Genomic DNA, 16490 nt, shown 5'->3' with positions numbered 1-16490 from the left:
CTTTGTTATGAGAGTCGTTTGGACTAACATGGATGGCTGTAGCCAGCAGCCATGTTTTAATTTCCTCAGATAGTGTACTATTGATTACATGGTAATAACCATATTTGATTTTGTTCATCTTGTGCATGTGATGCGATGTCTAAGGTCTGGATATCTTGAAGATTTCTGATGAAGAAAACAGAAAATTGCATAGAGAAAAAAAGGAATAAAACATCACAAAGTGGCACTAACAAAGAGGGAGTTCCATTGATAAAAGCAATGAGCTGTTTATACAGTATGTATTCATCCAATAGTGTGCATGGACACGATTGAGAGGAGTTGCGTTGTGTTTAGTTAATTATTAATCACTGATGGTTTTTTGAAGACATTGCATGCCTGAGAGCCGAATGCAGCGCAACGGGCTCAATCTGGGAGCACAGACACTGTTTCCCCCTCAGGAGCAAAGGCAGAGGGTGAACTCATGATGAGGATTTAGGTCTGCATATATTTTTAACAATTTCAATTTAAGTGCCATTTTGCCTAATAATAAATGCAGTTTAGGCTCTCTTAATTGGCTTTTGTGGGACTTCTAAAAACACTGCAGGGTCCATCGCTGAAGTGACTAATACAGTGGATGAGAGAAACGAGAAGCATTTCAAGTGTGAGAAAATAGAGATGACATTTGCTTGAATCAAAGAAACCCAGTCCCAATTCTAAAGACGAATTAACATGAATAAAAAAGAAAGCTTTGCTTATGCATTATGACATAAACAATACACAGCCTTAGTTCTCATTTGATGAACAAGTATTCACATAATAACAGAACCTGTGGGTAGAAAGTATATATATATATATCCTTGTATTGAGGTATGCACACCAGCATTTCAAACAAGAACAGTCCTAACAAAAACGACTTTGGGAATTGGTGAAGAAATTTGAAGCTCAAAATTGTTCCAGGATAACTCCCTTACGTGTCATCTTGTCTTGATTTTTTGGCTTTCAATGTGAGGATATGAAGAGGCCTCAGTAGAGCAGAGAGCAATGGGATGTTTAATCAGGAACTGTGATGGATGAACAGCGAGGCCAGGTTGGGCTGCCCAGGGAACTGCCGCTGCACTCTGCTGAGAGAGAGATGTCTGGGCAGCACCGGATCTGCTGACAAATTACACTCCTCCATTACAATGCACGTCAAATGGGCTTGTGTCAGCTCTCATACAATGAGTCTGCCAGTTGTGTTAGCCAGGTGATAAAGGAGCGTGTCGGCGAGACTGCCATCAAAACAGAGAGTAAAACCCCCGTGTGTCAGGGAAAATGACTCCTTGACACCTCGTCATGTTATATATTAGGGTGCAATAAACTCCCCCATTTAGGCTCCGGCTTGAGAGGTAGAGTGAAGAGAATTCACCACAGTCTCCAGCTACCTGGAATCTTTTAAACTCCTGTTTCTTTTCTTAAAGAGGTAAGCCAGGCAAATAGTCTGATATCCTCCATGGTTTCTCCTTTGCCTACTATTTACCCTATATCTCCTGTAGCCTACATGAGTGGACAGAGGCTTTGATATTAATCAAGCACAGCCGGTTCAGACAGGAAACCCGAGGATTGGCATCAGCAATGCATCAGCTGACGATTCAGCTGATGTCACACCAATCATATACTACAAACACTTCCTGCCTTAAAGATGCACGATGCAAAAATTGCATTTCCTGGTTACAAAAATTCTAAGAGTTCACCTAATTTAAGAAAATATCATCTGTGCAATGAAATGTGCTAGCAACAGCAGTTCAGACAGAAAACGCCACGTATTCATTTAACCATTTATTAGATAACATCACAATACATTCCAATACATTAGTCTTTGCGTCAGGCTCTGCTCCTTCTGGGTATCTTACTGCCAGAGCGTGCATCATGTTAAGTTGAAAATAATTACAGGAAGTGGGCAAGATACGCTGTACCAATTCCCCTGCAGGAAGGAAACGAAACCAAACAGGTGGTGGGTGGGTTCAAGAAAATGGAACAGCATACTATTGAGCAAGCAACAGCAGTAGAGGCAGCAGAACATGTGTGTGTAAAACTGATCAGCTTAAAAAGACCGCCATATTAAAGCTGCAATATGTAACTTTTTGGGACAACTTGACAAAATTCACATAGAAATGGGAGTTATAGATCTGTCATTCTCATTCAAAGCAAGTCTAAGAAACTCTAGATCTGAGAAACTCTAGATCTGTTCTGTGTGCTATGCTTCCTGTTTTTTTGTTTCGTTTTTGCGTCTTTTACTTTCAGTTTTGTACTCCAGCTTCAAACAGATGAAAATACTATATTTTTGGTTATGGAAAATATATTTCACAGCAGTTTAGATGGTACAATGATTCTCTACACCATACTTGTTTGTTTTTGTCACATAACTAAAATTAGTCAGAGTTCACGGAATTAATCTCCATTTTTAAGGACAGAACTGCATATTCAGCTCTATTTTGAAAGTGGGTATGCTTTAGTAGACATACTGTATGTAAAAATGGATTCCACATAAACAGAGTTCTGTTCATGGTCTTATGAAATGGTCTTATGGTCTTATCAGGCCCAATATTTCCCTTGACTACTTGTGGAGGAAAAAGCTGAATACGGTCAGATATCAAATTCACAAGTGAAGCTTTTGTGATTTCTCCTTCCCAGTCTAATGAACATCTTGGAGAGTTACACATGGCAGCACTGACAAAGAAACCAATAAATGACAATTAGGAGAGTAAGTCTGACAGAGCACCCCTGACGCATATTAATAGTCACTTTATATTAGTGAGAGAGACTGACTTCATCCTCTACTGCACCTGTCTGGCTAAAATGGAGCTCAAATAAAGTGAGAATGTGCATGTGATTTCCTAACATGAAAAACAAAGCTGCACTAATAGGGCAGAAGCCAGGGCAATGAATATTGTAGCCGTGACAGGCTGCTAGTCACATAGATCGTCTTACTTGCTACTTAACCTTCCCCTGCTAAAGCCTTAAACCTTATTTTTTTGCTTTGTATTAACCTGCTAGAAGCAGCCTCTATGGTATGAGAGAGAGAAGTTATGGCAGGACATTCAAGTGTGAATTTCTTATCTCTACCAAGACACAACAAACAGTTTATCCTGACAACTCCACACATGAGATAAGGTTTGATCCAAACGAAAAAAACAAACTTTCATCCGTTTTTTGCGCTTCACATTTTGCCCCTTAGGGATCTTCCAGGGTAATTGTAGATGATAACGTTGAGAGTCTTTCTATGGTGTCCAGCCTTGGTGTGTCAGCCTCACACAGCTAGACACAGATGAGGTTGGCACTCTGATTACATTTCTTTAGCCGCAGCTTAGTTTACCTGCCATGTCAAGCTCTCTATAACCCTCCTAACACAGCCCACTACTCCCCAGTCGATCTGGGGGTATAGGTATCAGGCTGCATACAGAGGGCGAGGAGCGAGGGAGGTGTGGCATGCCAGCGGCAGTCTCAGCGTGCCGCCGGGTCTCTGGTAGCCAGAGGGTGAGAAATCAAGATGGTACTCTGCCTCCTGTCATTATAACACCTTGGCAGACCTGCATGCTGCCCCACCCCCAACTAGATGACAGACACTTTCTCTATTGACTCTCTTAGTTTCCTGCTGTACCCTCAAGGTAAGAAGTACATGAAAGGATCAAACCAGTATAGCAACTGTATTTAGTGATGAAAACTATGGCAATTTCCAGTTCTCTATTCAATGCCTACACAATCTCTATTCATTTCCTCTCTCATATTATACCACTGCTCCACTGGGTTAGAAACGAACCCACCCCTTGTCAGAATCATCCGATTCCTTTTCTAATGACACTTTAAAATGTATGACCAAACCTCACTTAAATGTATGATGGGACAGATTGCAGGAAAGGTTGTCAGACTTGGGGTTAGGAGATTGACGATGGAGATGTTGAGTCCATCAAGCAGAATCAGTCATCAACCTTCACCTGTTAGTGCTGACTTAAGGCTACCCACCACTTCTCCCTGTTCCCCCTCCCGGTCCAAGTTACACAGTCTGTATATGCACAATGCAGAGCCTTCACTTTTATCTGGCTAGTTTAATTTCTTCCTGGCTGGCTCAGAAGAGAATGTGCCCAGGAGTCCGCCTCCCCTACTTCCTCCTCCCCTCGCCCCACATCTCCATGCAGCCCCTGACAGCCAGTCTCCTGAGTGACACACTGACTGTACATCCCACTCTGCTCTACCTTGCTGAGCTGTTCCATTCACCTCAGAGGGCCAGGCTGCTTGGGAGAGAGTCTATGGCAGCTTCATTTAAACAAGTCACCATCAGAATGACTCCATCGCACTCTCTCTCTCTGTGTCCGCCACTGCTTTGTTTCCACTGATTCTCTTTGCTGTCCTTCCTCAGTAAACCTAGTCCCAACACAGTTGGGTTCTTTACCCACGGCCAGGGTTAATCATTAAGTCTGTCCTGTTCCATTTCAAATACCGGGACAGCTATTTCCTCCTCAGATGTGTACAAGATAATCGCAGTCATGTACGAGATAACTATTCTATTTCCATTTCTCTATCTCTGCTTCCACAGAGGATGGATGGCATGCTATTACAGCAGGAGAGGACACTGTGCTTTCTTCTCCATGGTCTAGAGGTCTCAGGTACATATCAGTTGCTCACACAGGACAGAGCAGAATGTGACATGAGATAAGTGCAGCGTCTGTCCGGTAGTGAGGGGCTGGAGCACCTGAGGGTCCTTGGGGGAATCTGCACGCTCCACTAATCCTCAACTCCCTGAGCCTTTCCCTGTCTCCATCAATCTGGCTCTCTCTGAGAGAGGATCCATGGCAGTTAGTTAATCTCTATTGCTCTGCATTCACATGTTTACTCATGCGATGTGTTTCTTTCTCCCTTAGAACTAGAACCAAAGAGTTTGTTTTGACACAAATATAAATGATTCTCTACATATGCTGATAAACATAGCATAGTTTGTAGCTCTGTGTCTAACATCCTGGTTCTTATAATGGAGAAATGGAAATAATGAAGCATTTTAGCCCAATCTCTGTATTTTTTCTTAGCCCATAAAGTTCCTCTGAAATTCCCAAGCTGAGCCAGCTGACATGGAGAGAGCCCCAGTAGCCCAGAGCTGTTCCTCTGGTCTCTCCAGCCCTGAGGTGGCTGTGCTGTGTTGTGCTGTGCAGCCTCCAGTGGGGACACACTGGCAGGGGTGATGGAGTGTATATGCATTTGGGGCTCACATGATCGATGCCAACCTGCCATGCCAACTCGAGAGGAGCAGACTCAAACACACCTCATACTTTAAAAATTAGCTACACAGAGTCCTACTGCCACCCCTTACCAGCTGGAGCCAAAACCACACATGACAAATGAGGACAGGGAGTGGTAAGCTATGCACAGAATCCCCTGGCTACCTGGCGAACAATATGAGAAAGCTCCTCAGAGACAAAGAGAATGAGGTAGACCTAGCTTGCATCTTTGCAACAGGGAACAAGCCCCAGCCACAGAGAGCTCATGAGGGAAATGGGGATAATGAAATATGCACATAAGAATCATCACAACTAATTTGCCTTCACATGTATTATTCTCACGTTTTTTGAGCACCATGCATACAGTGTATACTGTATAATGCCTTCAGAAAGTATTCACACCCCTTGACTTTTCAAACAATTAGCTGTGTTACAGGCTGAATTTAAAATCGAGACTTTATGCCACTGATATAGACACAAAATGCCACAATGTCAAAGTGGAATTATGTTTTTAGAAATGCTTACTAATAAATAAATAAAAATTAAGCTGAAATGTCTCGAGTTAATAAGTATTCAACCCCTTGTTATCGCAAGCCTAAATACGTTCAGGAGTAAAAATGTGCTTAGTAAGTCACACAATAAGCTGCATGGACTCACTCTTTGCAATAATAGGGGTTAACATGATTTTTTAATGATTACTGATCTCTCTGTACCCCACACAAACAATTATCTGTAAGTTCCCTCAGTCAAGTAGTGAATTTGAAGCCCAGTGTAAGGTTCTGTATTTATTTTCTTAGTCAACCTTGTGTTCTGTTTCATTATGTTATTGAACGTAGCCCTGTTTCTTTGTGTTCTTGAATGTCTTTCATTTTGTTCATTGATTTCACCTGAGTTAGTTACTCACCTGTCTCATCAGCTCCTTATTTAGTTCAGTTCATTCTGTTTGTGCATTTGTGAGGTATTGTTCGTTTTGACTCTACTAAGCCTTTTCTTAGCTAGTTTTGATTCACCTGCCTGTTTGTCTGTGTATGACCTTTGCCTGCCTGTGACCACGATTCCTGCCTACTGCGAAGGCGAAATTAACACCTGCCGCGCTCTGCGTGTGAATCTACACCTTTTTCACCCTGAGTATTCGTTACAGAATACCTCACCTAAAAACGTAATGGATTCAGCGGTGCCTAACCCAGCAAGAGGAGCGTATGGAGGAAATCTGCCATCTTCTCCACCAGCCTATCCCTACTCCTCCGATACCAGGTAATGTAACCCATAACCCTCCTTCGTTCATATCCATGCCTGGAAAATATGACGGTTCACCTGGGAAATGTCAGGGACTTTTGATACAATGCAGCAAATACATTGAGCACAACCCCACCAACTTCGCCCCCGACAAGAGCAGGGTGGGTTTTATTGTCTCTACTCAGAGGCAAAGCCCTGGATTGGGCCACCGGCATATGGACTGCCAACAGCACAGAACTCGGATCCGAGACCCATTTCCACACCCTCTTCAAAGAGGTATTCGATCACTCTCCTTCCGGTCGTCCTGTAGGAGACCTCCTCATAGAACAACAAGGACATAATTCAGCTGCCGAGTATGCCCTTGAGTTCCGCACCATGGCTGCAGGGAGTGGATGGAGTGAGGCTGCTTTACTTACTGACGAGAGTTTAACAGAGAACTTCAGGCGGAGCTGGCCTGTAGAGGTGACCTTCAGGATTTAAATCTATATATTCGTATGTTCATCTCCATCAACCATCTCATCGCCGACCGCCAAAGAACTCTGCCACCCAGGAACCCGAAACCTTCTCTTTCCATGATTCCGTCATCCCGTCCGAGTCTTCCAGAGCCCATGCAGTTGGGCCATGCTCCTCCCCCATGTATCGAACGTCAAAGGTGGATGCATGAAGGGCTCTGCCTATATTGTGGAGGGAAAAGGTCATCTACTCAGTCATTGCCCTATTCGTCCCCCACGGAGAGATGAGAAGGGTCCCTCCACTGCCATGCAGGTAGGCGTGTCCTTATTTCTAAATATCTCCCAGAAGCAATTCTCCATCCCAGTAATGATAACCGTGAAGGGGGTTATTAAGTACGTAGAGGGCTTGATGGATTCGGGAGCAGCAGGTAATTTTATCGATCAACAGATAGATCAATGTCAAGCTCTTGTACTAACAGCTGTCACCACTCCCTTAAGGATTAACACCCTGGATGGGCAGCGATTGAGCACAGGCTTCATTACACACCTGACACAGTGTCACTCTCCAGATTGGAGTCTTCCACACCTAAACCATTCAACTCATGGAACTCTCATCCCCCAAACAGCCACTCATCCTCAGACACCCCTGGCTTTGTCGTCATGACCCTGCCATCTTGTGGCGACAAGGTAAACTACTGTCCTGGTCTTCTACCTGCTTCACCAGTTGTCTCAGCCTGCCCTTCAGAGCCACCACCATTGAGGCCTCTGCAGTGCCACCCACCATACCATCTGAATACGCCCAGTACAGCAATGTCTTCAGCAAGATCAAGGCCTCCACTCTGCCACCACATCGGACAGTGCTATTGACTTACTCTCTAGAGTGTCCCCACTGATGGGCCGTGTTTACCCCCTAACTAACTCGAAAAATGAGGCAATGGAGAACTACATTGATAAAACACTCGCAAATGGTTTCATTCGTCCTTCTTCCCCAGCTGCGTCTATCTTCTTCTTTGTTGGAAAAAAGGACGGTCTCCGTCCATGTATTGAATACTGTTCCCTGAATGATGTCACGGTCAAGAACCATTTCCCTCTTCCTCTGTTCCCAGCAACCCTTGAATAAGTGGGCCGCGCCAACATCTATACGAAACTCGACCTGCGAAGTGCATATAACCTTGTCCGTTTACGTGAAGACGACGAATAGAAAACGGCCTTTATCACCGCGCGAGGGTACTACGAATACCTGGTCATACCCTACGGCCTTACTAACGCCCCGCCGTCTTCCAATCCTTTATGAACAAGGTTTTCCAGGATACGTTAAATGCTTTCTCATCGTCTACATTGATGACATCCTAATTTACTCCCACTCCCTGAAGGAACACATACAGCATGTGCAAAAGGTTCTTTAACAGCTCCTTGACCATAATCTTAATGTGAAGTCTGAAAAAAGTTCCATGTAACCTCGGAAAACTTCCTCGGTTTCGTACTGACACCTGGAGGGGTCAGCATGGATGAGAACAAAGTCACCGCCATCAGTAACTGGCCCAACCCAAATACCGTTAAGAAACTCCAACGTTTCATTGGGTTCTCCAACTACTATCGCCGGTTCATTGGGAACTTCAGTTCTATTGCCGCTCCCTTCACTACCCTTACCAGCCAAAAGACGCAGACCCTTCAATGGACTGATACCGCCCTGACTGCTTTCAACAACTTCAAATGCTGAGTGTATGGAGTTGGCTGAGTGTATGTTCCAGCATGTGTTCCATCTGTATGGGATTCCGGAGGACATCGTCTCTGACCGCGGTATGGCGAGCCTTCTGTGACCGACTGGGGGTCACCCTCAGCCTCTCCTCTGGCTACCATTCCCAGACCAACAGGTAGACGGAACGCCTGAACCAAGAAATAGGGAAGTACCTCTGCCAACAATGTTCTGCCTCTCCACACGACTGGAGTCGGTATATGGCCTGGGCTGAATACGCTCAGAACTCACTCATGCATTCATCCCTCCGCCTTACTCCGTTTCAGTGTGTACTTCGTTACCAACCCCCCCATGTTTCCCTGGGAGGCGGAGCCTGGTACTGTCCCAGCTGATGACGTCTGGTTTTGGCGTAGTGAGCAGTGCATAGACCGCTCACCGGTATCTGCAGGAAGCCTCTGATACCCAAACGCCTTGCCGACAGACGCCACCGACCTATGCCACTCTTTCACCCCAGACAGCGTGTGTGGCTCTCTACCAGAGACATCCGGGTTCCGCCTCCCCTGAAAAAAAATTCTGTCCTCGGTTCATTGGTCCCTTCAAGATAACCCATCGCATCAACCCTGTTACGTACCACCTCCAGTTACACCGTCAGTATAAAATCTCCTCGTCCTTCCATGTGCCTCTGTTAAAATCGGTCACCTCCAGTCCTCTTCATCCTCCAGTCTCAACCCACAGTGCACCCCCACCGTTGGACATCGGAGGGGAACCTGCCTACGCCATTCAGGCCATCCTTGATTCCAAACGCCTGAGAGGTCGCATCCACTATCTAGTGGACTGGAAAGGTTATGGGCTTGATGACTGGTCCTGGGTCCCGGATCAGGACATTCTCGACCCAGAAATTATTCAGGCATTACACTGTAACCGTCCGGATCGTCCCGCTCCCCAACCTCGAGGTCGACCCCCAAACAGAACCACTAGACATCAGCCTCGACGCAGAACGTTGGGTCAGTCCGCGAAGGCAAAATTAACACCTGCAGCACTGTGCGTGAATCTACACCTTTTTCTCCCTTAATATTCATAACACATAGATTCAGCTAAAAATACCAGGAAGGTTTTCCAATGCCTTGCAAAGAAGGGCACCTACCGGTAGAACGGTAAAAAAAGACCCTGAATATCACTTTGATCACGGTGAAGTTACTAATTACACTTTGGATGGTGTATCAATACACCCAGTCACTACAAAGACAGAGGGCTCCTTCCTAACTCAGTTGTCGGAGAGGAAGAAAACCACTCAGGGATTTCACCATGAGGCCAGTATGATTTGAAAACAGTAAGTTTAATGGCTGTGATAGGAGAACTGAGGATGGATCAACACCATTGTAGTTACTCCACAATACTAACCTAAATTATTGGGCGAAAAGAAGGAAGTCTGTGCAGAGAAATATTCCAACATGCATCCTGTTTGTAATAAGACACTAAAATGATCTTGCAAAACAATGTGGCAAAGAAATTAACTTTTTGTCCTGAATACAAACCATGTTGTTTGGGGCAAATTCAACACATCACTGAGTAACACTCCTCATATTTTCAAGCATGGTGGTGGCTGCATCATGTTATGGATATGCTCGTCGTCAGCAAGGACTAGGGAGTCTTTTGGTTGTTGATAAAAAGAAACAGAATAGAGCTAAGAACAGGCAAAATACTAGAAGAAAGCCAAATATACACTGGAGTTTCTTACCAAGATGACATTGTATGTTCCTAAGTTTTGACTTTAATCGGTTTGAAAATCTATGGCAATGATCAACAACCCACTTGACAGAGCTTGAATAATTTAAAAAGAATAATGGGGAAATATTGTACAATCCAGGTGTGAAAAGCTCTTAGACTGACCCAAAAAGACTCACAGCTGTAAACGCTGCCAAAGGTGTATTGACAGAGGAGGGTGAATACTTATCTAACCAAGATATATTAGTGTTTTATTTTTCATGAATCTTATTTTTTCATTGACATTAGTTTTTCTGTAGATTATTGGAAAAAAAGACAAATACATTTTAACCCCAATTTTTAATGTAAGAAAATGTGAAAAAGGTCAAGGGGTCTGAACACTTTACAAATGCACCTTCAAGGGGTGTGACTTAACACATTTTGTAACATTACAGCCTTATTCTAAAATGTATTAAATTGACACCCCCCCATCAATCTACATACAATACCCCATAACTACAAAGCAAAACTAGGTTTTTAGACATTTTTGCAAATGTATTAAAGGTAAAAAAGTGATATCACATTTACATAAATATTCACACCCTTTACTCAGTACTTTGTTAAAGCACCTTTGGCAGCGATTACAGCATTGATTTTTCTTGGGTATAACGCTACAAGCTTGGCACACCTGTATTTGGGGAGTTCTCCCATTCTTCTCTGCAGATCCTCTCAAGCTCTGTCAGGTTGGATGAGGAACTTCGCTGCACAGCTATTTTCAGGTCTCTCCAGAGATGCTTGATCGGATTCAAGTCTGGGCTCTGGCTGGGCCACTCAAGGACATTCAGAGACTTGTCCCGAAGCCACTCCTGGATTATATGCTTAGGGTCGTTGCCCTGTTGGAAGGTGAACTTTCGCCCCAATCTGAGCACTCTGGAGCAGGTTTTCATCAAGGATCTCCCTGTACTTTGCTCCGTTCATCTTTCCCTCGATCTTGACTAGTCTCACAGTCCCTCCCGCTGAAAAACATCCCACAGCATGATGCCGCCACCACCATGCTTCACCTTAGGGATAGTACCAGGGTTCCTCCAGATGTGACGCTTGGCATTCAGGCCAAAGATCTCAATCTTGGTTTCATCAGACCAGAGAATCTTGTTTGTCATGGTCAGAGTCCTTTAGGTGCCTTTTGGAAATCTCCAAGTGGGCTGTCATGTGCCTTTTACTGAGGATTGGCTTCCGTCTGGCCGCTCTACCATAAAGGCCTGATTGGTGTAGTGCTGCGGAGATGTATGTCCTTCCGGAAGGGTCTTCCATCTCCGCAGGGGAACTCTGGAGCTCTGTCAGAGTGATCATTGGGTTCTTGGTCACCTCGCTGACCAAGGCCCTTCTCCCTCGATTACTCAGTTTGGCCAAGTGGCCAGCACTAGGAAGAGTCTTGGTGGTTCCAAACTTCTTCCATTTAAGAATGATGGAGGCCACTGTGTTCTTGGACCTTCAATGCTGCAGAAATGTTTTGGTACCCTTCCCCAGATCTGTGCCTCAACACAATCTTGTCTCGGAGGTTAACAAACAATTCCTTCGACCTCATGGCTTGGTTTTTGCACTGTCAACTGTGGGACATTATATAGACAGGTGAGTGCCTTTCCAAATCATGTCCAATAAATTGAATTTACCACAAGTGGACCAATCAAGTTGTAGGAACATCTCAAGGATGATTCATGGAAACCGGATGCACCTGAGCTCATTTCGAGTCTCATGTAAATAAGTAATAACTTATGTAAATAAGATATTTCAGTTGTTTGTTTCTTTATAAATTTGCAAAAATGTCTAAACCTGTTTTTACTTCATCATTATGGGGTATTGTGTGTAGATCCATTTTAGGTTTAAGGCTGTAACATAAAACAAAATGTGGAAAAAGGGAAGGGGTCTGAATAATTTCCGAGACCATGGGTTTTAGCATTGTTGCCCAGTAGTCAAAACCACAGTGTATTTTATGTAGTTATTTAATTGGTTGAATATCATATTATAAACAGTTGTTTTTGTACTGTTGTCCCTGCAATCATCAGACATCTTGAATTATTGAAAAAATCTTTGTCATTGAAAACGAAGATGGCTAAATTATTTGAATGAGCTCTGTATTTACAATTATTTTAATGAGCTATGTAGCAACTACAGTGCGGTGAAAAAGTATTTGCCCTCTTTCTGATGTTCTGTTTTTGCATGTTTTTTATACTAAATGTTATCAAATCTTCAACCAATACCTAATATTACAAAAAGGGAACCTGAGTTTACAAATACAAAAAGTATAATTATTTTAATTAATAAAGTTATACAACACCAAATTCCCATGTGGGAAAAAGTAAATTGCCCCCTTGCGCTCCGTAACTGCTTGTGCCACCTTTACCTGCAATGACTGCAGCCAAAAGCTTCCTGTAGTTGTTGATCAGTCTCTCACATGGGTGTATAGGACTTTTCGCCCACTCTGGCTTGCAGAATTGCTTTAACTCAGCAATATTTGTGTGTTTTCAAGCAAACCCTGTCACAACATATCAATTGGGATTAGATTTGTTGCTTTTTAGTCATTTTTATGTAGACTTAATTGTGTGTTTTGGATCATTGTCTTGCTGCATGACCCATGACCCTGCATGCCCCGGATGGCCTGACATTCTCCTGTAGAATTCTCTGATACAGAGTAGAAGTCGTCTAGGTCCTGAGGCAGCAAAGCATCCACAAACCATCACACTGCCACCACCATGCTTGACTGTAGGTATAATGTTCTCACTGTGGAATGCAGTGTTTAGTATTCGCCAGACATAATGGGACCCATGTAGTCCAACAAGTTATACTTTGACTCATATGTCCATAGCACATTCTTCCAAGAAACTTGCTGATGCAAACTTGAGTCAACTTTTTGGACAAGATGGGTCCCATTATGTCTGGCTAAAACCAAACACTGCATTCCACAGTAATAACCTCATACCAACGGTCAAGCATGGTGGTGGTGGTAGTGTGATGGTGGCCTGGCAGTTTACTTCTTCATGACACATGACTAAACATGTTCCTAAACAAAACATTATGACATATTTCACAGATGGGGAAACAGTGGCTACATCACTATAATGATTATTGTGACACATTTGGTGGGGAAAGATCCCATTCCTCTTATGGGATTCCTCTCATATAACTATTTTCTTTGTGGTTAAGGATGAGGCCTGGCAGTTTTCACAGAGATGTTTTGCTTTCTTTTCTGTGGCTGTGTGAATCCGGCAGCTGTGTATCACACTGTGTAACCCCCCAAAATTAGGAGAAGTCCCCTGATAAGACAATCTTGCCTCTCCAAAGTTTTTCTGACACCACTGTGGCTGTACTGTGTGTGTGTGTGTGTGGTGTCACAATCACCAGCGAGAGATCTTTTCTCTTTATTATTCAGTAAAGTTTCTCAACCTTCCGCCATAAAGCTGAAAAATATGATATTTCGACATATGATAGATCTCCAAACACGTCCTCGGAATTATAAATCACAGCCGACAGCTCTTGCACTCAAATAGTCCCAACGACCAATTTACATTGGAGTTAAAATAATGCTCAACATTCGCCATGTGAATATTTAAATTTGAGAATAACATCTTGGACTGCCTCTTTTCATTTTCACTACCCCCTTTATCACTTGCCATTGTACTACTATTGCTGAATGTTTTATGTCATTGCTTTTTCTTTTCCTCAGCTCTTAACACTTCACACAAACAACGTGTGGCACATTACATTATCTCCAAGGCTGTGATGAGGAGCTCTAACGACAGCCATATTTCTTTCTGCCGTCATATTTGTGGCCTTCCTCGCTGGAGACAAAAATGTGTATAAAAGCTTGGCCTTTTTTCTGCTTCCCAACCAGCAACCTGTCCTCCTGAAGACAAAGAACAGGTAGGGGAAAAAAATAAGCTGTCAGGAGCCAGCCTTTAGCTGAGCAATCAGTGTCTGGCCAAGACGTGAATGACTGAGTGCTGGCTTTAAATAAAGCAACACACCACTACATTGGGTCACTCATCCTTCACACACACACACACACACAGTAACACTTAGAGACAGACACTGATACATTGTCCTTCGTATGAAGATTGGCCTGAGGTGACAACAAGGGGGGTCGGGTCGCACAGAGGTCTGACCTTCAGTCTGTCCACAGGATGACTGTCAGTCTGCCCATAGGCTAAAGATGGTAAGCTGTTGTGTGTGTGTGTGTGTACAAAATGTTAGGGTTACAAAAAAGCACATTTCTTGTCCATTAAAATAACATCAAATTGATCAGAAATACAGTGTGGACATTGTTAATGACTATGGTAGCTGGAAACTGCATTTTTTTATTATTTTTTAATCTTGTTCTAACAAATATTAAATTTGTTCCGAAGAAAAGGATGGAAGGGACACAGAAGAAAAATGTCCACATTTTACAGTAATATTGAAGTATACTAACGGCACACCACTTTGACACTTTGGAGACAGAAATGTGGGCACATTTGGGATGATGAATGAGAGTCTGTGAGCATGACGGGAGAGCAATTCAGGCTTAAGCCTAATATCTTCTTTGCATTAAAATGAAGAGCTGAACAGTAAGCAGGATGCACACTGTATATCAATGTTTGTTCCTAACTAGCCACTGCCTCAAGGTTTGGCTTAGAGAGCTAAAAAAGACAATAGTCTGACACCACATGAAAAGGCTTCTAAAACCATATTCCACAACTACACTACCTGCCAGTCTCAATTAAGCACCGCTCCTTACTCCACTCCAGTCCATGAATTATTGTTTTCATTTGCCAAGCCCTTGTAAGGATAACAGTGCCTCAAGACAGTTGAGAGATGGTCTCTTACCTTAGCGATAGTCTCATGGAATTTGAAGAGGGGATCCAAGGTCTCCGGTGACTCTGCAGAAAACAGGGCTTCAGAGAGAAAACTGCTTCTCTGGGGGGAAAAAAATAACATGCCAAATATCATACTATTATTGATGTTGATATACAGCTATTGGATTTGTTTGAAATATTCACAGCTTCATACTACAAATTCAGTTTCATACTATAGGCCAGGGATCATCAGCTAGATTCAGCCGTGGGCAGATTTTTTTCTTGAGCGGATGGTCAGGGGGATGGGACATAGTTACAAATAAGTTAACTGCAAATTGACCCTAAGAAGCCCAAACAGATATAATATTTGACTAAAGCCATAATTTCAAACCTTGCTTACATTTGTATAGGATCACATATATCTCTCTATTATGTGTGGAAATACTTTGGGCCAGATTTCCACAATGTAAATGACTTGGAGCTGATTTGCTGGTGTTTTTACAGTATTTTATGTCCCCCCCCCAACAAAAAAATAATAATAATTGGGGCCAAATAAAAAAACTTGCTGGTTAAATTCATCCCGCAGGCAGGCTGCCAGTTGGGTGACCCTGCCATAGGTTGTTTACCTGTTATGTGACTGTCTCATAAACAGGGTTGAGACTATTCTATGCTAATCGGCAAACCACTTTCATCATCCACACAGATCTCCCTTCACGGCTGCAATGATCTGAGGCAGACGCTAAAGTATTTTCTGTTATGTTGCTCTACAATTCACAAGGCCATTAATTCCAAAAAAAGACCAAACCTTTTCAGCGACATGCCACTGTCAGGTCTTATTGTACTGCTGTCAGACACATGCTCAGAAGTGGCACTCAAATAATACCTTACAGAGAGCCTCAGCCTCTCCATACAGCATCACCAGCAGCTCTGATTAAACATCTAAATATTTCAGACCACTTTGCAGCACGAGGAAGCAGCCAATAGTGGAGGATTATAAAACACAGCACAGTCTCCAGCCCCAGCCATCTAGGGCAGGATTCCCAGGTTATTGGGGAGAAAAAGGTGAGTCACACATGAGTCATCAGCCAGAGCAGAGCCAGGCTAACAGTTGAAGTGGCTCTGTCCTCCTCAGCCATGGTACTCCTCACTGACAGATTAAAGAAATAATGGAAGTAGCAGCCCCCCACTGTTGTGACACATAGGCTAGGCTACACAGAGAACCCAACACAGGAGGAGGTGCAGATATGCAAGTATATTTACATACAAACTCATCAGACAATGCTCCATTTAGGAAATACACCTAAATGCCATTGTACAAATACTTTGGGTGCCAAAACAGATACTTTGT

The 16490-nt window shown here is 43.4% G+C and overlaps 1 protein-coding gene across 1 annotated transcript in view; it reads right to left on the bottom strand.

Annotated features, from left to right (window-relative positions):
- The window catches only part of LOC112251038 (inactive N-acetylated-alpha-linked acidic dipeptidase-like protein 2), a 276294-nt gene that overhangs the window by 15514 nt on the left and 244290 nt on the right, over nt 1-16490 (bottom strand). The window contains exon 11 of the mRNA XM_024421688.2: nt 15174-15263. Coding sequence (XP_024277456.1) covers nt 15174-15263 — 90 coding nt within the window. The remainder of the gene's footprint in view (nt 1-15173; nt 15264-16490) is intronic.

The sequence above is a fragment of the Oncorhynchus tshawytscha genome, linkage group LG05, assembly GCF_018296145.1.
Source record: "Oncorhynchus tshawytscha isolate Ot180627B linkage group LG05, Otsh_v2.0, whole genome shotgun sequence".
Classification (NCBI taxonomy): domain Eukaryota; kingdom Metazoa; phylum Chordata; class Actinopteri; order Salmoniformes; family Salmonidae; genus Oncorhynchus; species Oncorhynchus tshawytscha.
The sequence above is the reverse complement of the archived record's forward strand: the minus strand, read 5'-3'. Positions and strand labels throughout refer to the sequence as shown.